Source organism: Rhagoletis pomonella, unplaced genomic scaffold (genome assembly GCF_013731165.1).
Source record: "Rhagoletis pomonella isolate Grant_MI unplaced genomic scaffold, Rhpom_1.0 Rhpom_scaffold_00001, whole genome shotgun sequence".
Taxonomy (NCBI): Eukaryota; Metazoa; Arthropoda; class Insecta; order Diptera; family Tephritidae; genus Rhagoletis; species Rhagoletis pomonella.
The window spans coordinates 61,415,316-61,442,754 of record NW_023458555.1 but is presented as its reverse complement, the minus strand read 5'-3'; the positions used below and the strand labels follow the sequence as shown (position 1 = coordinate 61,442,754).

The 27,439-nt window shown below is 39.3% G+C and overlaps 2 protein-coding genes across 21 annotated transcripts in view; one reads left to right on the top strand and one right to left on the bottom strand.

The window, feature by feature from the left end:
* LOC118746855 (FERM, ARHGEF and pleckstrin domain-containing protein 2) overlaps positions 1-27,439 on the bottom strand; it is a 491,681-nt gene that overhangs the window by 349,300 nt on the left and 114,942 nt on the right. The window contains exons 3-4 of one of the 20 annotated variants that reach the window (XM_036480813.1): positions 9,271-9,374; positions 9,134-9,198 (exon numbers count right to left, since the gene is read on the bottom strand). The exons of 17 other annotated variants lie outside the window; for them this stretch is intronic. The gene's annotated coding sequence lies outside the window, so the exon portion shown is untranslated. The remainder of the gene's footprint in view (positions 1-9,133; positions 9,199-9,270; positions 9,375-27,439) is intronic. 2 more of the 20 variants (XM_036480822.1, XM_036480830.1) reach the window with 2 other exon arrangements.
* On the top strand, positions 16,660-18,654 carry LOC118755091. The gene has a single exon (XM_036489971.1). It carries the CDS (start codon positions 16,660-16,662, stop codon positions 18,652-18,654), a length of 1,995 nt encoding a protein of 664 aa, XP_036345864.1.

Below are 27,439 nucleotides of genomic sequence, written 5' to 3'. Positions count from 1 at the left end.
TCCCAATGTGGCTAATCTTTCATCAATTAAGCTCGTGTTCCTACCGCCTAATACAACATCTGTTTTGCAGCCGATGGACCAAGGAGTTATTAGGTCCTTAAAAAGCAAATTTCGAACCTCTTTAATTTTTAAAGCCACTCGCGATATAGAGTCAAAAAATGAAAGCAGCATTACGATAATAGATGCTATAACTATGATAGCCTCATCCTGGGACCGTGTTACGTCAACAACGATTTCCAATTCCTTCAGACATGCAGGGATAACAAGCGAAGAGAGCTTATCGACAGGTTCGGACTACGATGACTTTGATGACGATGATGATATACCTTTGCCTGCCTGGATAGAAATATTCAATAAACGAAACATAATTCCAGAAAATGTCACACGGCAGGATTTCGTGTCTGTAGATGATGCCATTATAACTACAGACGAGCCAACATTGCAGGAAATTGTTGATGATGCAATCAATGATATCGCTATAGCTGACTTCTCTAGTGATGATACCGATGACGAGAATATTTTCGTACCTCCTTCTATTTCTGATGCAATATCTACAATAAAAAAGTTCTTAATGGTTAACAATCATTCTTCTAAAATTAAGCAAAACATTTTAGATATTGAAAAGGAGATGGAAAATATTTTCGTCAATAAAACCTTAAAAAAACAAACAACTATTGACCAATATTTTTCCAAACAATAAAATGTACATATGTATCTATACAAAACAGCACAATTCTTAATTTTTGTAAATTTTTGCTTTATAGGTATGTATCTGCTTATAACGTCGTTCGGTTATAACGACCAAAACTCTTGGACCCTTCGATGTCGTTATATCCGAACTTAACTGTATTACAATATGGGTATCAGATTAAAGAGGTTTAAGAAAGAAAACTGCTGGAGATATTTTTGAGGACGGCTGCCACCTATTTGAAAATTTTAACTCAGTTAAATTGATAAAATAAATGAAATATTGCAATGTGGGTATAAAATTAAATAGGGTTAAGAAAGATATCTGCTGGAATACTTTTGAGGATGGTTTCCACCTATTTGAAAAATTTAACTAAGTTAAATTATAAAGTAAATGAAATATTGCCGTGTGGGTGTCAAACTAAACCCCACAAACTAAAGGCCTACAGCCGAAAATATGTTTGAGGAGGGTTGCCACCTGTTTGAAAATTCAACTCAATTTAAAGGTAAAATGAATGACCTATTACAATACAGGTATCGAATAAGAGGTCTAGGAAATATGGCTGTTGGAAATATGTTTGACGAGGGTTGCCACCTATTTGAAAATTTTAGTTCAGTTAAATTGATAAAATAAATGAAGCATTTCAATATGGGTATCAAACTTAAGATTTTTAAGAAGGCTTACAGCCGAAAATATGTTTGAGGCGGGTTGCCACCTGTTTGAAAATTCAACTCAATTTAAAGGTAAAATGAATGACCTATTACAATACAGGTATCGAATAAAAGAGGTCTAGGAAATATGACTGTTGGAAATATGTTTGTGGAGGGTTGCCACCTATTTGAAAATTTTAGTTCAGTTAAATTGATAAAGTAAATGAAGCATTTCAATATGGGTATAAAACTTAAGATTTTTAACAAGGCTTACAGCCGAAAATATGTTTGAGGAGGGTTGTTATCTGTTCGAAAATTTAACTCAATTTAATTGATAAAATAAATAACTTATTATATAGGTATAAAATTAGAGGTTTAAGAAATATGACTGTTGGAGATATTTATGAAGAGGGTTTCCACCTATTTAAAAATTTTAACTCAGTTTAATTGATAAATAAATGCAATATTGCAATGTGGGTATTTATAAAATTAAATAGGTTTCAGAAAAATAACCATTGGAAATATTTTTGAGGAGGGCTGCCACCTATTTTAAAATTTTAACTCGGTTAGATTGATAAAATAAATGAAATATTGCCACGAGGGTATCAAATAAAATAGGTTTCAGAAATATTACTATAGGAAATATTTTTGAGGAGAGTTGCCACCTATTTAAAGTCTATTTAAAGTTTAAACTCGGTTAAATTGATAAAATAAATGAAATATTACAATGGGGGGATCAAATTGAATAGGTTTCAGAAAGATAACTGTTGGAGATAATTTTGAGGAGGGTTGCCTTCTATTTGAAAATTTTAACTCAATTAACTTGATAAAATAAATGAAGAATTGCCATGTGTGTGTCGAAACTAAAGAGTTTTGAAAATGCTTACAGCAGATAATATGGGTGCCAAACGAAAGGTATTTGAAAAATATTGATTTGGAAATAATTTTAATAGGATTATCACCTATCTAAAAGTAAAGACTGAAAATATTAAAGTTAAATGAAATATAAAATAACTGGTTCCAAACGAAAAGTGTTTGGAAAAGTTTTACTAGGGAATTTTTTAAATCATTAAACTTATCCAAAATCCGAACAGTTTAAATAAATATAGATTTGCAACATCTTATCAAACGAAGTGGTCATATTATCAACGAAGAGTTGGTACACAAATTACTTAATGTAAAAAATTAATAAACAAGTAATTTTTAAGCAAAAAACATAACCGGCTTCAATTCCCATATAAAAATTTAAGAGCACCGTTAATTTTTTCATGATCCAATGATCGGATCTAAACTAAATTAGTATGGGATCACCTGGAAATCAGTTGACGTGGTCCGAAGTTATGCGGCAACATACATAAAAAAAATAATCCGACGAATTTATAACCTTCTCCTTTTTGTGAAGTCGGCTAAAAACTACTGAAACAAATAACAAAATGATAAAAAGTAACGAAAACAAAAAACTATCGCATGAAAGCTGTTTAAAAAATACTTAATGAACACTTAAAATTGTTGACACCATTCCCTTGCATTATAAATCAGTCAACTTTTAATTGTAAGCAATTTCGTTTGGGGTCGCCAAGGCCTACTACGTATATTGCGAGTAGAGAAATTTTGAATAACTTGAGATAATATTATGATTATGATTATCATTACTATTGTGAACTCCTATTCCCGATCAAGGATTCCCAAATTAAAGCGAAAGCAGAAGGGCATTTACGATCGCATGATGTAAATGTTAATATGAGCTGCAGAACTGAACCATATAGGAACATTATTTTACAAGGGCGTATAATTTCTGACGTGTGCCGATGACATCGATATCGCCTGGTGGTAAACGAGGACAAGACGAAGTATCTCCAGGCACCGCGTTTGCGCCTTGGAACCCACGTCACTGTTGACAGTTATAATTTCGGGAAAGTGGAGAATTTCATTTACTAGGGAACCAGCACTATCACCGATAAAAATATCAGCATGGAAAACCCACGCAGAATCACTGTTGCCAACAAGTGCAACTTTGGACAGAGTAGGCAATTCGGGAGTAAAGTCCTTTCTCCACATACAAAAACCGCAGCCTAGAAGTCACTCATCATGCCCGAGCTGTTATACGGCGCAGAAGCTTAGACAATCACAACATTCGATGAGACGTCTCTTGAAGTATTCGAGAGAAAGATCTTACGGAAGATATACAGGCTTCTGCGCGTGGGCGACGGGGATTACCGTAGACGATGGAACGATGAGTTGTATGAGATTTTCAACGAAATGTACATAGTGCAGGGAATGAAAATGCAGCTGCTCCGCTGGCTTGTACATGTTTTTCCAATAGGAACCGAAGTTCCAGGTGTGAAAGAATTCCACTCGACTGGCGTTCTTTGTCGAGCTCGGCCAAAATGGCTTAGGTGGTTACAAAGCCAAAGTAGAAGAATAATATGCAAATGATAGATGACAGAGTTGGGGGACCTTCTCCTTGGATTCGCCAGGAGGTACTAGGAAATTATTCCTTATCAGATGGATTCTGGCAACGGTTCGATAAAAAATTGCATTACCTTAGCTATCGCTTCGTCTGGAATTGCTGCGACATGTTACCAGGTGAGCTGGCATTGAACATATAAATCATCGAAACTCCCACGTAAAATATTTCCAGAGCAACCGGTATAGAAAAAGTATTACAAAAATTTAATTTCATTGTTTGGGATGAGTGCACCATGGCACATACAAAATCGCTTGAGGTCCTTGATCAATTGTTGCGAGATTTGCGTGGAAACGTTCAACCATTCGAAAATGCATTGATATTGGTCGCAGGAGACTTTATGCAAACATTGTCTGTAGTTTCTCGATTAAGGAGAACTGATCGAAAGAATGTTTATTTATTAGAAAATTAATTACAGGAATCAGGATTGGCTCAGTTAACGGGCTATTCTTGCTGCGAAGAATAAGGATGTCTATCAACTAAATAATAGTGGTATTGAAAACAGTCGTTGCTTGAGCTGATCAGCTCTTTTACCAGACTGCCACTCCACTTGCTCACTTTGGTGAATACCACTAAAGTTATTCAATCCAGCATTCAACGTGAGGAAATAGCATATACGTCGATAAACACCGTTATGCAAAAAGACCATCCAACGAAATTTTTGAACTCGATTGATCTTCCAGGGAGACCCCACAACCTGAAATTAAAAATAGGTGTGCCAACTATCATGTTGTGGAATATTAATCAGCCAAATCTTTGCAACGGCACGCGACTGGCACTTAAGAAATTGATGAAGAAAGTAGTGTAAAGATTTTAACGTGGCCTTTCAAAGGTGAAGAATTCCCATGATTCCGACCGATACACCATTTCAATTTAAATGATTGCAACTCCCAATTCGATTGACATTCGGAAACACAATCAATAATGCTCCAGGTCGAACTTTGGGTGTCAGCAAACCAGATATCCTTGATATCTATGCAGCCAATGGAAAAACAACAAATATAATAATTTATCATCTATATAACAGGACTATGCCACAGCAAAGCGTGGCAGGGTACAGCTAGTATATATATACATTACACTGCATCACCAAAAAAGTTGCGTTTTTTCCGCCGGGATTACAAAATTTATTATATTTTGAGACTTCCGCCAAAATATTTTGGAAAAATATAAAGATTTACGTAAGCTGGACCGATTGGAAATTCCCACGACAGCCGGTTCTACGTACGAGAATGACTCGGGTTTTACCCGACCAAGGGCTGTTGTTTCGGCAATCTAACCCCGTTTAGGTCGGCGAAGTATCTCAGAAGTTGTTCGTCCATAGGGCTACATTCGCTACGTTTTCTTCTACTCAAGGCTGGCATCGAGTCAAACTCAGGGAAACCTACACCTGCTGTGTATGCCAGAGACGACTACACCACAACTCCACCTCAGTCAAGTGCAATGTTTGCGAGGGATGGAGTCACCTCAGAGTCTGCTGAGGACTACGAACACATAGTCAGTGGACCACGTCGTTTGTGGCCCCCTGCTGCTCAAACAGAGCAGCCTCCACGGCTAACCCCATTCAACCTGAGCAGTCCCACACAAACACCACAGCACAAGAACATAACACAATAGACCACACCACAACCGCGACAGACCACAGAACACACACAACCGCACCACCACCCACACGCCGCCGCCAACAACTCTTGGTTCCTCCTACAATCTGCACGGTATGTCAGACCAGGATATTCGGTAATATGACATCAGTCAAGTGCAACACCTGCCTTGGCTGGTGCCACTTTAGGGCATGTTCAGGTCTGCGCACCACGCGTGACTGGACGAGGAACTTCGAGGGCCCGTGTTGCGCAGCACGGTCGCAAAACGCAACCGCGACGCCACCCACCACCACCACAGGGCGGCAACCACCTCAGCAGCGCACACAGCCAATGGCGACACGACCACACACACATCTTTCACACCCCGCATTTCCACACTTCACCCGAACCACATGAAGCTCCTTCAATTTAACTGCAACGGGATTCAGAGCAAGATCGAGGAGATAACCGTGTTTATGGGAAGGCATGGTATACTGATAGCTGCGGTCCAAGAGACGAAGTTGCACAGCAATTCAACATTGTTGAATTGTGCCGGGTACAACATGCACCGTCGAGATCGCGAGCGAGATAATGGTGGTTGCTTAGCGTTCATCACGCCTCACACCGTGCAGTATCGTCTTATCGAAGCAGTATCGACCGCAGGGATACCACCCTAGAATGTCAGGGCATTGCTATCCGGTCAGGCGATGTTGAGCTCGAAATAATCAACGTTTATATACCCCCTGTCACCTGCTGCCCGGCAGGATATCACCCTGACATAGGTGCGCTCCTCAGAGGTGAAACCCGAATGGTAGTAGGTGACTTTAATCTCGATCGATAAAACATCCGACTTTGCTTCCGCGGAACATCGAACCTATATCAACTTCTCCAAAGCTGATTGGATAGGCATCGCGGAATTTACTGAAAACACCTTCGCTGCTCTCCCCACACCAACCCACGTCCAACTTGGTGAACGTAAGTTCCGCAGGGCTGTCACCGCTGCTGCAGCTCGCTTCGTACCGGCAGGATGCAGCACGGACCCACGTCCAAATTTCCCTGCCGAAGCGGCTGTTCTAGCCGATGAGCCTGACAGCCTTCGTCAGGCCGATCCCGGAGATCCCCGTATCAGGGATCTCTCCGCGGAGATTCGGCAACTAGTCAACGTACATAAGCGGAAGAAGTGGGAAGAACATCTGAAGACCTTAACTTCACCTCTGGTGTGAATAAGCTTTGGTCAACCGTGAGGTCACTGTCCAATCCGACGAAGCACGACGACAGAGTCGAAATTTCTTTCGGCGACCATGCTTCGTCGGACCCGGAGCGATGCGCGAGCTAATTTAGCCGGCAGTTTATGCTTCATCCTCCGGTGGACAAAACCAAGCGTCGAGTGACCAGAAGGCTGCACAAACTGCCAACAAATTGTGCCCCTATTGCTTTCACCTGCGGTGAAGTTCAGATGGCCATCGGGAAGGCGAAAGCCTCCAAAGCCATGGGTCCCGACGGAATATACATGCTGGAAAATTTGGGTCCTGCGGGCGTAGCGTGCCTAACGGAGGTCTTCAATTTGTCCATGGCCACTCTCATCATCCCAGACATCTGGAAGGTGGGGAGAGTGGCCCTACTGCTCAAACCGGGGAAAAACGCCAACAAAGGAGATTCGTACCGAGCGATAACACTCCTTTCCCCGGTAGCGAAGACACTTGAGGCCCTGCTGCTCCCGTATTTCGCGAACCACCTAAACCCAGCGAAGTATCAGCATGGTTTCCGTAAAGTGCACAGAACAACAACAGCACTTAACGCCATAAACACTCAGATAACTCGAGGCCTTAACCGTAACCGTCCCTGTGAGAGAACGATTCTAGTAGCGTTGGACCTGTCAAAGGCTTTTGACACTGTCAACCATTCCACGCTTCTGGAAGATATAGAGGCTTCCTCTATGATGTAATGTTTAGAGACAAATCGAGCAAACTTAGAAAAATAAAACAGGGGGTTCCAGGGTGGTGTCCTTTCCCCGCTACTGTTCATCTTTCATATTTCAAAGCTCCCTCAACCACCAGAGGGAGTCTCGATTGTCTCCTACGCCGACGATTGCTCGATCATGACGACTGGGAATGGAATTGATGACCTGTGTTCGAAAGTAAACGGATATCTCTCCGATTGTTCTCGCTTCCTCACTGCAAAGTGTGTAGCCCTCTCCCCTACGAAATCCTCTGCGACCTTGTTCACCACCTGGACGAAGGAGGAGGTCAGGCTACCGCTGGGAATTCACGTCGATGATATACCTATTCCGACGGTGAATAACTCCATAATACTGGGAGTAACATTCGACAGCCTGCTCTCCTTCTCTGCACACGCAACCGCTATTGTCAACAAAGCACAGAGCCGCAACAAAGTCCTCAAGTCGCAAGCCGGCAGTACCTGGGGCAAAGACAAAGAAACGTTGCTGGCAACATACAAGGCAATAGGCCGGCCGGTTTTAAACTACGCAGCACCAGTGTGGTCGCCGGGAACTAGTAGGACGCAGTGGATGAAGCTACAGACAGCACAAAACACAGCACTCAGGACAGCGACCGGATGCCTCCTGATGTCACCAGAACACCACCTCCATGATGAGGCGAAAATGCTCCCAATTAGGGAGCATAACACGATGCCAGATGTGGCCACCCAAACAGACAGCTGCTTGCAGAGGAGCCCTCGCGAAGGCACGTCAGGAGGCATCTATATGAACTGACGGACGAAGTCCAGAGGTTCATTAAGCAGCTTCTGGACCCGTCAGCTTACCCTCAGGCCCTGAACGGCATTCACAGGGACTCAGTCTCGAGTTATGTAGACTCTAGACCTGTGAATGCCGTTCTAGGCACACAAACACCGGACATTGACGCGAAGGAGCTTCATCTGCCTCGGGAGATTAAAACAACAATAGCCCAACTTCGCTCTGGCTACTTCAGCAGGCTAAACTCCTACCTGAGTAGGCTAAATGCGGATGTGCCGTATGAATGTCCGGCATGCGGAGAGAGCCCTCACGACTCGAAACATCTCTTCGCATGCCCGGAAAACCCTACAACCCTAACGGCGTCGTCCCTGTGGACCGGCCCCATAGAGGCTGCACGCTTCTTGGGGCTGCCCTTAGTGGAACTCGACGACAACGACTGAGATATCAACCGATCTGGGCGGGGTTGTTGTAGCCGCTACAACAACAACAACATTGGAAAATACCTCCAAAAATGGGGTTTTTTATCAATAAAAATAGTTTCTTAAAGGATTTTTTGGAAAAAATCTCTTCAGATGACAAAACATCTGAAGCTTTAAAAATCTACAAAAAAAAAATATTCGAAAAGTTTTCACCGGAATCATAATGAGATTTTTGACGCTGTTTTTTTTTTTACTTTTTTCAAAGATTATATTAGGAAAAACTTGAATAACTGAGCCATAACTATACCGATATAGACTTGTGAGGTATCAGTGTAAAGGTACTTATTTACTCACCCTTTTTATTTCTTTGCAAAAAAACTCATTCACTTACAATTTTTTTTTATCAAACACCTATACATCTTTATTCAACATGGAATGAGACTCGTTTGTCTTATCTCTCTCTTTCAAGCTTTGAATGAACTTATTTGCAAATAAATAAAAAGGGTGAGAAAATTCCTTTCCAATGATACCACATAAGTCTGAATAGATTTTATAATTCTGGTGGAAAAACAGTACCGTTTTTTTTTGCATGGGTGATGCAGTCTAATATACATACATACAGATGGTTCCTGCCTTACTTCCAAGGTGGGCCTGCTAATTTAGCTTCACGCTGATCAAATCCTGTAATTTAAAACAAAAAAATGTTTTATTATTTAATAACCCATAAGAATTTGTTTTTGTAAGTTACTTTACCAAAGCTTTTTTCGGTCAAAGAAGTCCACCATATCACCAATGTCCCTTCTTTGTAGTTAGGTGGTTAGAATGGCGGTATTTTTTGTAAATACTTCATCGTCTTTCTGAAGATTGAAGTAACTTATTTATCTGAACACAATTTTTTCGGCAAATGATGCGAACATACACATGAAATGTTTTTAATTATAGCTACATATGTAAGTAGCTTTATAGATTCTAATGCAAAACATTTTAGTTTTAAATATTTTCCATACTTAATTGACTTAAAATAAATTAATGTTTTTATTTTAAAAGTGTCTAGTTTCACTTTACTTGTTGAAAATTGTGTCGCACTACAACTCGTTGGCACAATGCGCTAAATGCGCTTTTGATATAACCTCAACTATTTCTGAAAATCATGGAAATCGGTTCACTATAACGTATAGCTCCCACAGAACTGGTTGTTCAGACATGTGGTTTTGCGCTATAACTCATATTTTATTTCGTAATATTTTTTTATTTTATTAGGTTGTACACAAATTGGACCTGACTGTGGGTTCTTTCCAATCCCATTCTGGAATACTTTTAACCGACTTCAAAAAAAGGAGAAGGTTATCAATTCGTCGGAATATTTCTTTTTGTATAGGTTACCGCATTATTTTGGACCACGTTAACCGATTTCTATAATTCTTTTTTTAAAGGCAAGGTGGTATCTTAGAGGTGGTCTCATACTAATTTGGTTTATGTCCATTCATTGGATCATGAAGAAGTTAACGGTACTCTTAAATTTGTATATGGGGATTGCAGTCGGTTTTGTCTTTTGCTTAAAAACTACTTGGGCTGTTTCTATTGCACGAATGGCTTTTAATGCCCTTTGCCCACTGCGATCAACCAATAAAAGTCCGACAACACTGAATTCAATAGTTTTCCAGCGAATCGATCCTCATAATGGATTGGTGAAATGTTTTTCGGTTTCTGTTGAAAGTTGTTGTTCGTAAAAGTCAAAGTGACTGTGTAGTATATTAAAATACCACAAACGAAACAAAAGTTGTAATTTACTTGATAAGCTTCTGTATTTCATCTTTGTGAGTTTCCGAAGAAAATCATATCATGAAAAAAGTTTTCGTAAATTTTTCGATGATTTTTTTTTTATGAATTAGTAGATCGCCCTCACCCGCTTCGTTGAGTGTATGAAATTTTCTACGTGCTTCATGAGTAAAATTTATTTCAAGAAAACTCAATTAAAAAACAGGAGGTTTAAAATCTGTTTAACCATCTTCAAAATATTTTCAAACTAAAACTTTCTTTGTCATACTTTTTCTATTAACGTATCCCCTGAACTGAATTTGAGATTTTAAACAGATGGAAACCTCTTACATGTAGTATTGAAATTATGCCCTTGAAAACCCATTTCGATTGATACCCGTATTATAATAAATCATTTAATATAGTGAATAGTTTGAATGTAACCTTTTAAAAAGGTGGCAACCTATGTGATACATATACAAACCCATTTTGATTCATACCAATCTATACTAATATATATTTTGAAAGCCGTTTTTTATGTGTTCGCAAAGCTCGAAAACGGCAGAACCGATTTTTTTGAAATTTCAGACACCTGCCGCAGATGGCCCAAGGATGGTTATAGGCTAAACAAAATTTCGATGTATAAAGAGAGCGTGGCATATTTCTGGAAGTGTTCATGGTAAAATACTGGAACTTGGTCCAGTGATATATGAAATCAATCTTATACTCATGGAGAAAAATGGGCTATTTGGAAAGAGGGCGTGGCACCATACAAACACGTACATATAGTTCTTTTGTATGTGTGTTTGTGAGTGAAATCCTCCTAAATGCCGGAACGATTTTAACAGTTTTTTGTGTGCTTTTGAGTGGCTTTCTGGATAGTGTAGTTTCACAATGTCACTTGCCAGTTAGCGCCGGAGTTAAGTTATAACTAAAAATATTATTTATGATCCACTTTGGCTAATATTCAAAATATGTATTGGTAACGGTAAAGGCTATACTACTGTCAAAAAGGGCTGTCAGGTGGCGCTGGAGTCATTACGAATAATTGCCAAGCTAGAAAAAGTGCCGTGAATATCAGATTAAATCGACCTGTTGCACCTAGGGACGTTCCGATACCATAAAAGTATCGATACCTACTCAAATGAGTTTACTCAAATCGCTATTTCGATACTACTTATATGAGTCAACCGAATGTATCGATACCTACTTATATCGATAATTTTTCATCCTTTTACATGCAACAAAGCGAAATTATTTTTCAGACGTTATCTGTGACATACCTTGAGCGGCACCTGAGTGGCAGATCGACCTATCTCGGCAGAGAGTTCGAAATTTTCAATATGTTCTCTGTTGAGGTATCGATATGTATATTTCTTCATTAGTAGCACTAGAGGTAATACGATTACTTAGACAAAAAATTCAACCTTTGAAAGGTTCTCACAAAACTTTACGGCTACAATGCATTGCTTGCACTTTATAGTGGTATCACTAACTTTGTCAAATTATATCCACACTTTAATGGGCGTCTCCACAGGATAAAATTTATTGCTGTCCAGCTGTAATTTTGGTCACTAGATATAAGTTATATCAGTGGCAATATTTGTGTAGGCGTTTTATATCTCGATATAAGCATTTGTAAGAAACGCATTTTTGCCGGATTTAATCACTTATAAAATTTAAAAAAATATATTATTTTACACCCAAGTACAAAATAACAAATATTTTGACAGAAAACAGCTCAATTTTTGCTTTTATATTAAAATATCAATAATGTTGCCGACACGAAGTTTTCGTGCAAAAGAAAAAGGAAGCTGTCAAACTACCAAATTGCCGGCAATAGATGGCAAGATATAAGCTCTGATATATATTGCTCTTGAAGAGCAATGAGCGGTCTCCATTGGCTATTTATATTCTAACATATGTATCAAGATATAAACTTTATCCTGTGGAGACGGGCAGTTAGATTTTGGCGGTGTCATTGCTTAAAGAAATTATTTTTCATAAAAACGAAGCAATTATTTTCTATAGAACAAATATTGTCGACAAGATATGGCACCTGCTCAAATCGATTCGATACAAGTACTTTTCTTTCGATACCAAGTAGGTATCGAAACAACGATTCGAGTAAAAAACGTAGTTGGTATTGAAACAAAAGTATCGAGTACATACTTGTATTTACTTGTATCGGAATATCCCTAGTTGCACCACTCTTAAATTTGTATATCGAATACTTGTGTGTTACGATTGGCCCAATGGATGTGATTTTTCAGTATTATTATGCGTTAAAGCTTCATTCGGACACATCAGGGTTGCGTTGTACAGGAGTAAATCCCAAATCGCCACCGATAAATCAACCGCCAGGACCATTGCGCGCCTTTTACTGTAATACTTAATTTAATATAATGGAATTTAATTTTTAAAAAGGTGGCAACCCTTGTGAAAAACTTAAAGACTATTCAAAACTTTCAAACTAAAGGATTCTTGACAAAATTTCGTTAGGCAACCATATTTTAATTCTTCAGATAGCTTGCGTATAATTAATTTAAACTTGACTTTTCAAACAGGTGAACCCTTTTCAAAATTTATTCGAACTACCGCTTTTTTAAGCATCTTGACATAAATTTTTTGATATAATTTTGAAGTAAATAACTCCCTTAATTGAAGTTAAATTTGATTTGTTTAAAGAGTGTCAGCCCTCATCCATGAGTAAATAATGATTTTATATATCTCTATATAAAGTTCCAGTAATATATCCAAAATATTTCCTGAGTAATGCAGTATGAAAAATTCCGTTTGTTGGGAGGTGCCACGCCCCCTTGTCTAATCGAGATTAAATCTATCCTATATTTTAAGTTGGGCTAAATGACATCAGTGTACAAAATTTCATTATGATCGGTTAAGTAGTTAAAGCGAAAAAGCATAGCAAACAAACAAACTCACTTTCGGATTTAAAATATTAGTAAGGATAAGGATTACGACAGCAATCGCGAGCGTAGGGTTTCGGTTTGTGTCGTTTGGTTACCATGACTTCCCAACTTATGTCAAATATGACGCAGTATGGACCGCCGCCTGTTGGAAAGCATTACATAGTCATTTTGACTTTAAAGAACAACAACTTTCACAGCACAAAAAGGTATTAACAATTTGTTTAATTCAAAAACCCATTTGTTAGCAACCCTGGTAGTTTGCTGAAAGTGGCAACACCGCGAATAAGAACTGCAACCAAAATGTATATTTAATACGCCTTAACTGCAACCAACTTTGGTATATATTTTCGTCGGCCATAACATAAGGAGTCTAGACAGCGTACGAGCAACACAAGTGTAAAACAACAACAACAACAGCAGGCTTCAATCTAAAACCTTCAGCGTTCAACCTACGACTATTTAAGCACTTACCGACTGCCGTTCATATATATATATATTTTATGTTTTAAAAGTACAAGTTACGCGCTTACGTGTTTGTAAAAGTAGAAACCTTAATAATACGTTTTTATACAACTAAACGTCTTTATTTTATTCGTTTTAAATCCTTCGTCGGTAAGCAGGAGCAGTTCTTACACTTCAACATCTTTTACACTTGTACGCTGTCGGTGAAAACGAATAAAGTTGGTACCGGAGGCTATTTTGTATGTCTGAAACTAACTGATATTTTTTACGAAATCGGGCCGGTGTTACGAGCGAGAATCAAAGGAGGGAATCAGAGTCATCGTTTGAAAGCATGGAGGGTCATGGAGGTGCAGCCGCAGAAGACATTGCTACATTGAATGCGTTAAGGGCTTCCGTAGAAGAGCTTAGACAAAGCACTGCCAAAGAGACATAATAAGGCTTCGCGAAGGCATGCAACCACAGAATATTCCGGAGCAGAGCGTGCAGCCAGCACAGCGTGACAGTACTCAAGCCGTCGTAGCACCGACCGACTCGCAAGTAAAACTTTACGATTTGCCTGTGTTCAGTGGCAATGTCGAAGACTGGCCGCTATTTTTCGCAAATTTCAACGACACCACGGAAACCTTTGGGTATAGCCACCGCCAAAACCTTATGAGGTTGCAGAAGTGCTTAGTTGGTCCCGCCAAACAAGCTGTCGCCGCCATGCTAATTTACCCGAGCAACGTGCCGAACGTCATAAGCGAGTTGGAGTTCAAGTTCGGGCGACCAGACATTTTGGTTAAATTCCAAATCAGTAAACTGCAGCATTTCCCGCCGTTTTCCTCGAGAGTGAGAAATGTTGTTGCATTTCTTAAGTCTGCAAACTGCCAGCAGCACTTAGCTAACGTAACATTGTTGAACAAATGGTGGGTAAGTTACCGCATAACCGACAGTTCGACTGGGCGAAGCATGCTGCGACTATACAACCGTATCCATCAGTTGAACATTTTTCTGAGTGGCTTAGCGAGTTGGCTAAAATAATTTGTCTATGCCGACGATCAGCACGCAGAGTGGCAGGCAGTCAGCATCATCGGGCAATCCTCGTCGACTGATGCATATTGAGCGGCCAAAGGACTCACTTACTTGCCATCGTGTAGTGGTAACCACATGCTTCCACAGTGTGATGCGTTTAAGGCAAGCAGTATTCAAGAGCGGTGGGACCTGGTTAAGGCGCAACAGCTTTGCTTTTCGTGCCTACGCAAGGGGCATTCCACACAAAAGTGTCGTGCAAGAAGGAGGTGTAACATAAGTGGCTGCCAGCGCTATCACAACCAGCTACTCCACAACGAAGATGCAACAATGCAGATGCTACGCCGAACTACACGAGAGGATGTCATTGCGCAGACACTACTAAATTGTCGAGAAACACAAAGCGCACATGGTCAACTGTTTAAAATATTGCCAGTCAACATATATGGACCGAAAGGTAAGCGTGAGATATTAGCGATGTTCGACGAGGGTTCGCCAATTTCAATTATAGAAGAGGAAGTGGCCAAGATGATCGGAGCCCACGGTTGCATACATCCACTTACGCTGCAGTGGTATGACAACAACGTTGTTACGGAACAATCGCATAAAATAAGAATTGAAGTTGAGAATTGCGCGACGAAGAGGAAGTTTTTACTGAAGGAGGTATATACGGTTAAGAACCTGAACCTGCCAGAGCAGTCTATGGCCAAGGAAAATTTTCAGCATTTGAGAGATTTGCCGATAAAAAACTACTGCATGCATACCTGGGTGTGACCTCAGCAACAGTGCAAGCCGACATCGACAGCCCGCTAGCTGTAAAAACACTACTAGGCTGGGTCGCGTACGGCCCAACCAAGCTACCTACAACATTGAATCCCCGTGTTTTGTTGGTGAAAGAATATCAGCAACTACACGATTTAGTACACGAGTACTTCGCAGCAGACAGCTTTAGAGTCAACCCGCCGGCAGTTTCATTGGAGTCAGATGAAGACCAGCGAGCACGTGAGATATTGCGCCGAACAACTAAACGAGTAGGCAAGCAATATGAAACCGGTCTACTATGGAGAACATATCCACCGAAGTTGCCAAACAGTAAAGCAATGGCCGAAAAACGCTTACTGACAGTGGAGCGCCAAATGAAGAACGATGCCGAGTTTGGTACACGATACAAACAAGAGATGGCTAAGTACGTGATCAAAGGGTATGCAAGAAAGTTAAGCCGTGAAGAAGCCAGAGAGCCACACCAAAATGCTTGGTACTTACCTCACTTTGCCGTATTCAACCACCATAAGCCCGAAAAGACGCGAATCGTCTTTGATGCCACAGCCGCAGTAAACAACGTGTCGCTCAACTCGCAGCTATTGAAGGGTCCGGAGCAGGCACAGCCGTTGAAACGGATTTTGCTACAGTTTCGCCAGGGACGTGTCGGAGTGTCCGCAGCCATACGCGAAATGTTTTCGCGAATCAAGATACGCGCAACTGATCAGCACGCTCAGCGGTACTTGAGGCGTGATGGTGATGCGAGCAAGCCTGTGGCAGAGTATGTGATGACGTCGTTAATTTTCGGTGCTGTTTGCTCACCCTGCATCGCCGAATATATAAAAAACAAAAACGCCGAGGAGTATCGAGCACAGTTTCCAGACGCCGCAACGACTATAATTAACAAGCATTATGTCGATGATTTAGTTGCAAGCTTCGACACGCCTGAACAAGCCATCAGTATCTGCAGTGACATTGTCAGCATCAATTCACAAGCAGGGTTCGAGTTGCGGAACTTCGTCTCCAACTGCGAAGAAGTAGAAGATCGTTTGAATCATTCGTCGTTATCCGTGAGAGAAGTGGTTAGCCTGGAACACAACGGGTCAGTGGACAAAGTGCTTGGCCTCTACTGGAATACAAATTCCACACGAAGTTCCACCGTTTGCCGAAAGATGTCCTGCACGGAACACGAGCTCCGACAAAACGAGAGTTGTTACGAATCGTGATGTCGGTGTTCGATCCATTTGGTATGTTAGCAGCATTTTTAATTACTACTAAAATTCTCATTCAAGAAGCGTGGAAGTGCGAGATTGGCTGGGATGAAGTTCTGCCTCAAGAACTAAACAAGATATGGTGGCACTGGTGGCAAGAGTTTCCTAACGTGAAGCAGTTGAAAATACCCCGCTGTTATTCGCCGCAAATCTTACATGGTGGCAAGGTAGAAATCCACACTTTCGTCGACGCCAGTCAAGTCGCATTTGCTGCGGTAGTATACGTTCGAGTACTTCATATTAATGGAGTTGACGTTCGCTTCATTATGGGCAAAACACGCACAGCACCAGCGGAACTGATGTCGATCCCGAGACTCGAGTTACAGGCCGCAGTATTGGGCACCCGCTTGTACAAGCTCATCGAGGACAGCCACGAGGTCAACATAGGGCGAGCAGTTTTTTGGACCGACTCCCAGACGGTTCTGCAATGGGTGCATTCGTCCGAAAGAAAGTATAAGGCATTCGTCGGCCATCGTATAGCCGAGATTCACAACGGCACAACGGCAAAAGAGCAGTGGCGATGGGTGTCAACTTGTCAAAATGCAGCAGACGTAGCAACACGCCCCTTGTGTCCACCCAAGTTCGACAGTAGCAGCGAGCAACAATACTATTTCGAAAACAGAGCAACAGTACAACACCAATGTCGCCAAGCCTCACAGCGAGACTGCTTTTCGAGCGAGATCGCTGGTTTGTCAGTCGGCGGTAAAATCGCCAAAAGAAGTTCGCTGTATAAGCTTTCGCCGTATCTCGACCAAAGTGGCCTATTAAGATTGAGCGGACGCATCGACGAGGCAACATACCTACCAATGCAAGCACGACGACCGATATTAATGCCTGCCAAACATATCGTGTCAACCCTGATTGTACAACATTTTCACAAAATAAATCATCACCAGAATTCCGCAATCACCATTAATGCCATCCGACAACAGTTTTGGATACCGAATTTGAAACCGCTCCTCAAGGCAGTTCAGCAAAGGTGTCAACAGTGTATGATCGACAAAGCAAAGCCAAACCAACCTATGATGGGTCAGCTGCCGGTCAACCGCATAACTCCTATTAACGTCACCATCGGTATGCGCAAGGAGAAAAGGTGGGGCGTTATATTCACCTGCCTGACAGTTCGAGCTGCACACATAGAGCTAGCTACCGACTTGAGTACCGATGCGTTCATTTTATGCCTGCGGAATTTTGTAAACCGACGTGGAACGCCGTCCAGAATAAGGAGCGATAATGGGACAAATTTTATTGGCGCACAAAGGGAGTTGAGGGCAGCTGAGCAGTTGTTAGTCACTGACCGCATTCAAGCCGAGGCTGGCAGACACAACATCGAGTGGATATTTAACTGTCCGCTGAACCCCAGTTCGGGAGGCTGCTGGGAGCGCTTGATAAGGATTATAAAGTCGCTGTTAAGCAAGACGTTGCGTGAGGTAGCCCCAAGACCCGACACTCTGCACAGCGTGTTAATAGAAGCGGAATATATCATCAACTCCCGACCGCTAACTGACCTGCCTATAAGCCATGAAGAAGATGAGCCGTTAACACCCAATCACTTCTTATTGGGATGCGTTAATTCAACGCAGACGCCGCACCCAGTTGACGAGAAGATTTGCCTAAGGAAGCAGTGGAGAATCGCGCAAAACATCAAGGACCGGTTGTGGAAGCGATGGACAGCCGAGTACCTGCCTAAGCTATTGTGCCGTACTAAGTGGCAGGACAAAGCAATACCGCTTCAAGCGAACGACCTGGTGATATTGTGCGACTCAACGCTGCCCCGTAGTCAATGGGTACGCGGCCGCATAACTCAAGTTTTTCCCACCAAAGACGGACAAGTACGTATCGTGGAGGTGCGAACGAAGAGCGGACTACCACGCAGACCAGTTTCGCGTTTAGCAAAGTTAGAAGTTGGTGGTGAATCCTATGAGAATTCACGGGGGGCGGGGTGTTAGCAACCCTGGTAGTTTGCTGAAAGTGGCAACACCGCGAATAAGAACTGCAACCAAAATGTATGTTTAATACGCCTTAACTGCAACCAACTTTGGTATATATTTTCGTCGGCCATGACATAAGGAGTCTAGATAGCGAACGAGCAACACAAGTGTAAAACAACAACAACAACAGCAGGCTTCAAGCTAAAACCTTCAGCATTCAACCTACGACTATTTAAGCACTTACCGACTGCCGTTCATATATATATGTGACCTGGTCTACGAAAAGGGAGCTTACGTGCGAAAACTAGTTTTCTGTGAAAAAGCTGTTAAAAGTAAGCAACTCGTTTCGTCAGTTTCTCATTATCTCGTTAATTGTTCTCCGCGCCGGACGCCCAGTAAGTGTTGTTGTTGGTCCAGTAAGTGTTGTTGTTGGTCGGAATATTATAAATATAAATAAATTATATTTTGTCGTATTTTTACTCTTCTTTCTCTACATTTTTAGTACACTTCTAAGCAAGTTAGGATTTTCTGCTTTTCACCACGTGAAAAAGCATCTCATCTTCCATCCGAATCAACCAAAAAGTGAAAATTGATTTTTTGACACCTAAGCCCCCTTTCCGTAGACCAGGTCACATATATATTTTATGTTTTAAAAGTACAAGTTACGCGCTTACGTGTCTGTAAAAGTAAGAAACCTTAATGGTGCATTTACATGGTATGAATCTGTTCATAAGCCTATGAATTTTCCTATAAAAGAAGCACCAACTCTATGAAAAGGCACCAAAATATGTATGCAATACTTATACATATCTTCGTTTAAAGTACAAAACCGCGCATCAAGGAAATGCAGAACCTCGTATGGGAGGTTGTCTAAATTTTATAGGAGAGAGTGAAACTTGTCCTAATTAAAAACGGTTCTCTCTTTTAAACTTAATAATCTTCTATCCTTATCAGTGTTGCCAGAACTTTTTGGGCCGACCGGCTAGATTGGCAAAAAAAAGCGGCTAAAATGTTTTAGTGAAATTTCACATAGACTCTGGCAAAAAACGGCTAAAATGTTTTAGTGAAAATTCACATGATTTATTTAAATCAGTCATGCCCAACGTCGGCAGAACTCCATAAGCAAGTGCCCTGCGCTGGCAGAATTCCATATGCAAGTGCCCTGCGCTGGGCATGACTGATTTAAATAAATCGCAAGAAACGAAAGACTAGTTAACACCATTAATTTATATCGAGTGTATATTCCTCATCATCAAATTAATCACTATTGTATATATCACCTGAATTCATTAATTTTAAGAGATCGTCATCTACAGTAAAATTATGGCAGCATTTTTCTTCGCGTTTTAAACCGTATCTTATATATAAAATAGCGTTTAACGTTTTAACGCACATGTGATTTCTTTGCTTAGTTTTTATTATATTCATTGAACTAAATATTCGCTCTACTTCTGCATTACTTATAGGCAAAACAAGAAAACTAAAAACTAGGTTGCAAAGGTCAGCGAAAGGGTTTTCTCCTAGGGCATTTCGAAATTGATAAACTGCGGCCCAAAATTTTACAGTTGAGTCTAAATTACTCCAGGTATGTAACGTTTACCGTTGCCATTGCATCTCTATGGATGTTATTTCGTCGGCATTATATTTGTGTTTTTCTTGCTGTAGTTGAACAAATACTTTTGGTTTAATTACTCTTAATGCATTTCCAACTGAAAGTCAATTTTTTTAGTGTGGCAATATTTGTAGGGAGGCGTTGGCGTAATTCCTTTATTAAAGTGATAATAAAATAGCGACCATTTTCTCGAATTATTTTCTCGGCTTCGTGGTCAAAAGCGTTTGTGCTTACTTTGGCTTTTAAATACTCTTCAAAACTGTGATAAAACTGAGGAAATGGAGCAAGGTATGGTTCCAACGGGGAGCATATAGGATCAAATATGTCCGTGCTAATAACCACTAGGGAGCATAGATGCGAAAGTAAAAAATTGAGTTCATTAAAAATCTTCATTGGGTCTGCATTATTGCTTTCGAACAACTTGTTTACTTTTTGCACCTGAAAATTAGGCAAATAGTAAATTCGGCTAAAAACGGCTAACTTTTTTTTACAAACCGGCTAACAAATCGGCTGCCGGCTAGATCGAATTTTCTCCGGCTAGTTGCAATCAAAACCGGCTAAATCTAGCCGGAAAACGGCTAAAATGGCAACGCTGATCCTTATGTCTAAGTATCGATATTTTATTATAAATGGCTAAGGGCTTAATGTCAGGAGCTTCCGATGACCAAATATCTTTTTTGGCACAAATTTCAGTTCCGAGGTTTTGCAGAACCACGATACGCGCTTTTGTACTTTAAACGACGATATACATATTGGCGCTTGAACAATATGTTAGTGTTTGGCCTAGCTTCTCCTCCGATATGCGGCGTGGGTGATTTTGTCACACAAAGTAAAGGACAGTTTTACGCCGACTCCGAACGGCAATTGTATGTTAATGAGAAGTTGTTTCCATGACAGAATACACTCGGAGGTTTACTATTACCAACAGAGGGGCAACCACTATTAGAAAAAACTGGGCTTGAACTCAGGCTCTGCGTAACGCTCTACAGCAGCCGCCACTACTTTTACATATATTGCTGGTATATTCAAAATACTATCCCGAACTTCGGAGTGTATATGTGTAATATAAAAAAGAATGAGAGGAACTATAAGAAAATGTACCCAAAATTCTGGAGCAAATGAAAACATGCTCATTGAAAACAGTTAACATGTATAAATTAAAAGATATAACTTAATAGGTTACAGCGCTAAACTAAAGGAAAAGTTAGAAAAACTAGCAATGCGGTGTGAAGGAAATAAAAGACCATACAATTTTTGTTTGTTTCGTTAATTCTCTGAACATGTTAAGATATGACACCATTGTTTGCAGTAGTTTGCAAATATACACTAATTGTTCTAAAATCCCAAACATTTTCGTGGGATGTTTTTCTTTGATTTCGAATTGAAAATACATTACGATCATATTGTACCGAAATAAGTGCGATATCCCTGCATTTTGTAAAAGCCAGAAAGAAGAATAAACTGTATGAAAAAATGAAAGGGAGAAGTATACATGCCTTCTATAATTTTGAATTATGTGTATATTTGGCAAGTCAGTCTTTGTGTAAAAAACAAAAAAAAAATACACATTTTCATTTATTTGCCAGCTTGGAAAATATAGGCTTATTTTTACTTAAATGTGATATAAAGCTCATTAAAATGTTCTGTAATGTCTTGTTTTTAAGTTTGTTATCATAGTGCTTTGTATTTTGATTGTCCACTATACGTGAGTTCCTTCTATTGAAAAAGTTCTAGTACAAAGAATTTCTTTGTTTTGAATTTGTTTGTTTATTGTTTAAAATTCATGCTTTTGACATGTATGTGAATGGCGGAGTTGCCGCTTTCCTCCTTTTCGGTGGGTTTTTATATTAAAAAGGCATCCAAATGGGAAAAATCCTCCTTGGTATCTCTGCATCTGTTAAACTTTTTATGGGAAGATGTATGAAAATTCAACTCGCTATAATTTCATATGCTTAACAGTATCACAACAGTATGTTTACAGTATCTCCCCATAACCTTTCATATGAAAAAATGTATTATATGCATCCCACCCGATATCATTGAATTCCTCGTTAGAACATGTAGTCCCTCTATTTTAGCGTATCAACAGTTCATATGGCTTCATACCATGTAAATGCACCATTATAATGCAAAACCACATATCTGAACAATCAGTTGTATGAGACCTATATGTTATAGTGAATCGATTTCGATGGTTTTTCGTTATCTAGCATAAAACACCACCCACCTATCGATAAATAAGTGTACCCGCGGAAAATAGACTTTTTTTTTGTTTTAGTTTCCTTTCAGATACTAATTTTCGAATACTCATAACTCTGGTTCTATTAGAAGCACACATTCAGTTTTGATGTTATTTGCAAGAGTGTATTAATAGTATATACTACTTCAATACCATTTAAAAAAATTATACGGTAAAAAGTTACATGGAAAAACAAGAACACTTATGATGATTTCGTTTCTACCAAAAAATGTCGCCTTTTGATTTGTGAAATTGTGTGTTCGTTTCTTAAAATGTCACACTCTTGTAAGGCGAAAAAAAAGTAAATTTTCTTCCCTTTGAAGCTTTATCAGGAGAGATAGTTGCCTGAAATTTAGGTGGTTGTTTAAAACGACAATATTATGAATTGCGTTAGCTAGACACGGACAAAAAGCAAAAACATGCGCCTTTACAGGGTTGAGTGTAACATTTCACACTTTTTGTACCGGGGAAGGGCAAAATTTTTCACCATTAGTTAAATTTTATCAGTCCAAAATCACTACTTCATTAGTTTTTTTTTCTAATCTATGAACGGCAAACTTACATACATATGTACGTGTACTACATTTTTATAATACTTATAGACTTAAGATTATTAAAAAACAAGTAAGAAAGTCTAAGTTCGGGCGGAGCCGAACATTAAATACCCGGCGCAATTATTAAATATATGTTTTCCACCTTTCCGAAAGCTACCGCTACACGATAAGCCGGGGTGTATAAATTTTAAGTAAATCAGCGTCCTTAAATTTCGAAATATTGCAGTTTCAAGCATTTCTGAAATATACCGTTATATGAGAAGCGGCCGTTATTTTAGCCCGATTTCAATAATTTTCAACGCTTTGCTTTTATCTGGCAAGCACAATAACCATACCGAGTTTGGTTCAAATTGCTAGAACGGTTAGCGAGATACATATATGTGATCATAAGTGGGCGGTGCCACGCCCATTTTCCAAAATTTTATCATAAGCGTATTTCTTGGTAAAAAATTGTTGCAACCATCAATTTTGAATAAATTAGCTTTAATATTTACTGATTTATCGAGGATTTCGTATTTTTCTAAATTACCGTTATATGGGATGGGGGCGTGGTTATTGTCCGATTTTAAAAATTTTCGGCCATTTGGTATGTTGTAGCAGGACCAACAACTGTGCCAAGTTTGGAAGAAATTGGTGCAGCGGTTACCAAGACATACACATGTAACCATAAGTGGGCGTGGCTACGCCCATTTGCCAAAATTTTTTAATATTCTTATTTTTCGTCTAAAACTCATTGTAAATATCAATTTTGAGTGAATTATCTTCAGTAGTTACTAAAATATCGCACTTTTCGTATTTCTGAAAATTACCGTTATATGGGATGTAGGCATGGTTATTGTCCGATTTCGCCCATTTTCAATACCATCCGTCCTATGCCCAAAAGAAGTCCACGTACCAAGTTTCGTTAAGATATCTCAATTTTTACTCGAGTTATCGTGTGCACAAACGGACGGACGGACGGACGGACGGACGGACAGACAGTCACCGCTTAATCGATTTCTCTTTTCATTCTGATCATTTATGTATACATTTGTCTATATCTATCTCGATTCGTTTTGCCTGTTACAAACAACCGTTATGTGAACAAAGTTATAATACCCTTGTGCACAAGTGCGCTCGGGTATAAAAATATAAGCGTCCAAACACATGCGGTAAAGAAAATGCATCGTGCAAAAGAAAAAAACAACGCCCAATAATAACTTTGACTCGCAGGTGTTTTAGCTAGTTTTGGGACTATAACGAGCGGGTATCGTTTCAGATCGGATAAAACACAAAAGTAACTCTTATTATAATATATTTTCTACTTTTCTTTTGAAAAATACCCACTACATATACCAGTTTTGACTAAATACCTACGGAACTATGCATAATATACAAAATCAAAAGTTTTAGATATTTGTCCATATATGAAGTTTATTTTTTTTTTTTCAATTTTTGTGTGCATTTTGTAAGATCTTAAAATTTAGTTTTCACCGTATATTTTCGTCCACCATAATTATGACAATAGTCATCGTTGTGGTGTATTCTTTGTTAGGAATAGGGATATTAACTAAAATGTTGAGTCAAGTGAAATTAACTGGAAATATTATAGTATATAGTATAGCCCGAACTAAAGGATTGAAATGCATTTGTCCAAAGAGTAGCTATATTTTATTATTTACCACTTTCCTAATTAACTGCTCGTAAATCGTACATTTTTATCAGCATGTACGTATGTAGGCTAAACAGAATACCGGCTTTGTAGCAAATGCTACTTTACTCCGCCTTTTGTCTTCATCTCTCTGAATGTCTGCCAAATTTGGTTAAAAATGTCACTATGTACTAAAATGTGAAGTGAAGTAAGTAGAGATGAATTTCTACAAAAACGTGTGGTACGTACTGAATTTTAGTAGTGTATGCATTCGAATGCGTTGCACCAACCACATCCAATTGCAGAGCCATTGACGATGCTGCTATTCCACACTGCGATTTGTTTCTCAGATACAAGTTCCTGCCAACGTCGAAAAGCCGCTTTGCCACTTGCCGCTGCGAACAGTGATGTCAGACAATCTCTGCTAATTTACCCACGAAAATCAGGGAAAAATCCCTCAATTATCCACATCTTAAAAATGTATCCCAAAAAATTCCCAAAGATTTCAAAAGATATATTTCAGTAGTAAAAAATTAACATTCATACCTTACCTTAATATACATATGTATACGTATATCTATATACTTATTTCTAGAAGGTATTTTTCTGTTACCAAACGATATCTCTTTTAACATTTTATCAAATATAATGAATGATATCTCATTTTAAAGGGGGAGTCCACATACCTGCGAAAAGTCACGATATTCAAATTTAGTTATTTATTAAAAAAAAACGGGTTTCAAAAAGCTGAAAGCACTGTATATGGTCAATAAACAGTCATATTTCCATAATACTCTATCAAATTGAATGATTAAAACATCATTTTGAAGGACAGCTGCATTGGTTGAGGTAAAATATAAAAGCTGTTTCTTAAATATATATCGAGTAAAATATTGCAACGAATTCATAAATGAAAGAAATTTAAATGCACTGTTAACCTGAAGTAATAATTTTGAAGAGGGTTGCCAACTATTTAAAAATTCAAACCTCTGTATATATGTATAAAACAAAGTTGCTTCCGTATTACCGAGCGTAGCTCTAGAATGCATTGTCCTATATGAGCTGTCTTTTTTGTTGTGTTTGTCTCTGCCCAAGAAAATACGAAAAAATTGTATAGGCAATTTTTTATTTCTTTAATTTCTAATAATTTCAGTAGGTTAGTTTAGGTTTGAGAATGCTGTAAATTATTGCCGGTTCCACTTACAGTTGCCGGATTTGAAAACGGAATGATGGAATTTTGATTCAAAATATAAAATCAGTGTTATCATAAGTTTAATTTTCTTCGAACCGGTTCAATTTTTCTATCTGTGTATTCACTACGGGCAGATGAAAAAATGTTGGGCTAATCTGCTTTCGAGCGAAACCATCGATAAGAAGTCTGAATTTGCGAATATGGTTCGATTGCTTCGAAAATAGTTTGAATTCTTCGACATTGTACTTTCAGTTTAAGTAAACCATTCGCCGATCAGAGTATAAAACATTGGCACACGCAACCGCAATTTACAAAGATTGGCGATTAGCACTGCACATCAAAATCCTCAACAACGCGCCCAAGTTAATGAACAGCTTTGAGTGCATACATCGCAACTTCATGCAGGATGGCCACAGGAGGCTCTTTAACAACTGAAACAAAAGCGAAATCCCGATCTGCATCGTAAAGAGAGAAGAAGTACCGTGCCGTTCGACATGCCGCACCATTGAGTATATCGAATTTCTGTGAGTTGAGATTGGTCGATGTGATGTAATTTGCTAATTTTACAATGCGTAAATCTTTTATTCGGAGACAACAAGCTTGAGTTCTGCAGGAGTTAAAGTCAAATTACAACAGTTAACTGAACCACCAGAACCCCTGAACTTATAACTTTATAGCGAATTACCAGAATAAGGACAATTCTTGATGAATGCCCACAAATGCAATGATTAGGCAGTTAAAGGTTTACATCTCAAATAATTCTATGTATACTGGATTTATGTGGACCAACTATAATCACTCATTTTGAACTTGCCACCAAGTATGCTGGAAAGATTCAACACCGAACCAGATGATAGTGAATGAAGAGAAGGAAGTTATTAAAATTTATTTCGTTGGCAACTCTGATATCGAAATTGATCACCGTTGGGCGATTAACTTTGCTATGAAACGCCAGATCATTGCAAAATTGCAAGAACTTCGCCACGGACACAACGCTTTGATTAGGTTATTTAAAATGGCAATGGAAGATATCGTCGCTCCCAACGAAGAGTAGCACATTCTCTAATTACCGTGGAAGACTAGCACGTTTCACTATTCGCGTCGAAGACTAGCACATTTCATTATTCGAGTCGAAAAGTAGCACATTTCAGATTTTCGCGTGGAAGACTAGCACATTTCACTATTCGCGTGGAAGAGTAGCACATTTCAGATTTTTGTGTGGAAGAGTAGCACATTTCACTATTTGCGTGGAAGACTAGCACATTTCAGATTTTTGCGTGGAAGAGTAGCACATTTCAGATTCTCGCGTAGAAGAGTAGCGAATTCATATAAAGTGGTACTAGCAGCTGTACAAAAACCAAACATACATGTATGTCATAATCAGGGAACAGATTTTTAGGACCTAAAAACCTATAAAAAAGGCAAAATAAAATAACGAAATAGGCTGGAAAAGGCAAAATAAAATAGCGAAAAAGGCACGAAAAGGCACTAAATATTGCTACGGTGACCATAAATATCGATTCAAAATAAAGGACAATTTTTCAAAATATGCCTACATATATTTACGTAGTATAAA

Excerpts from the sequence above, each read along its gene's own strand:
- LOC118755091 (XM_036489971.1), top strand. The coding sequence starts at position 16,660 with ATGTCGGTGTTCGATCCATTTGGTATGTTAGCAGCATTTTTAATTACT.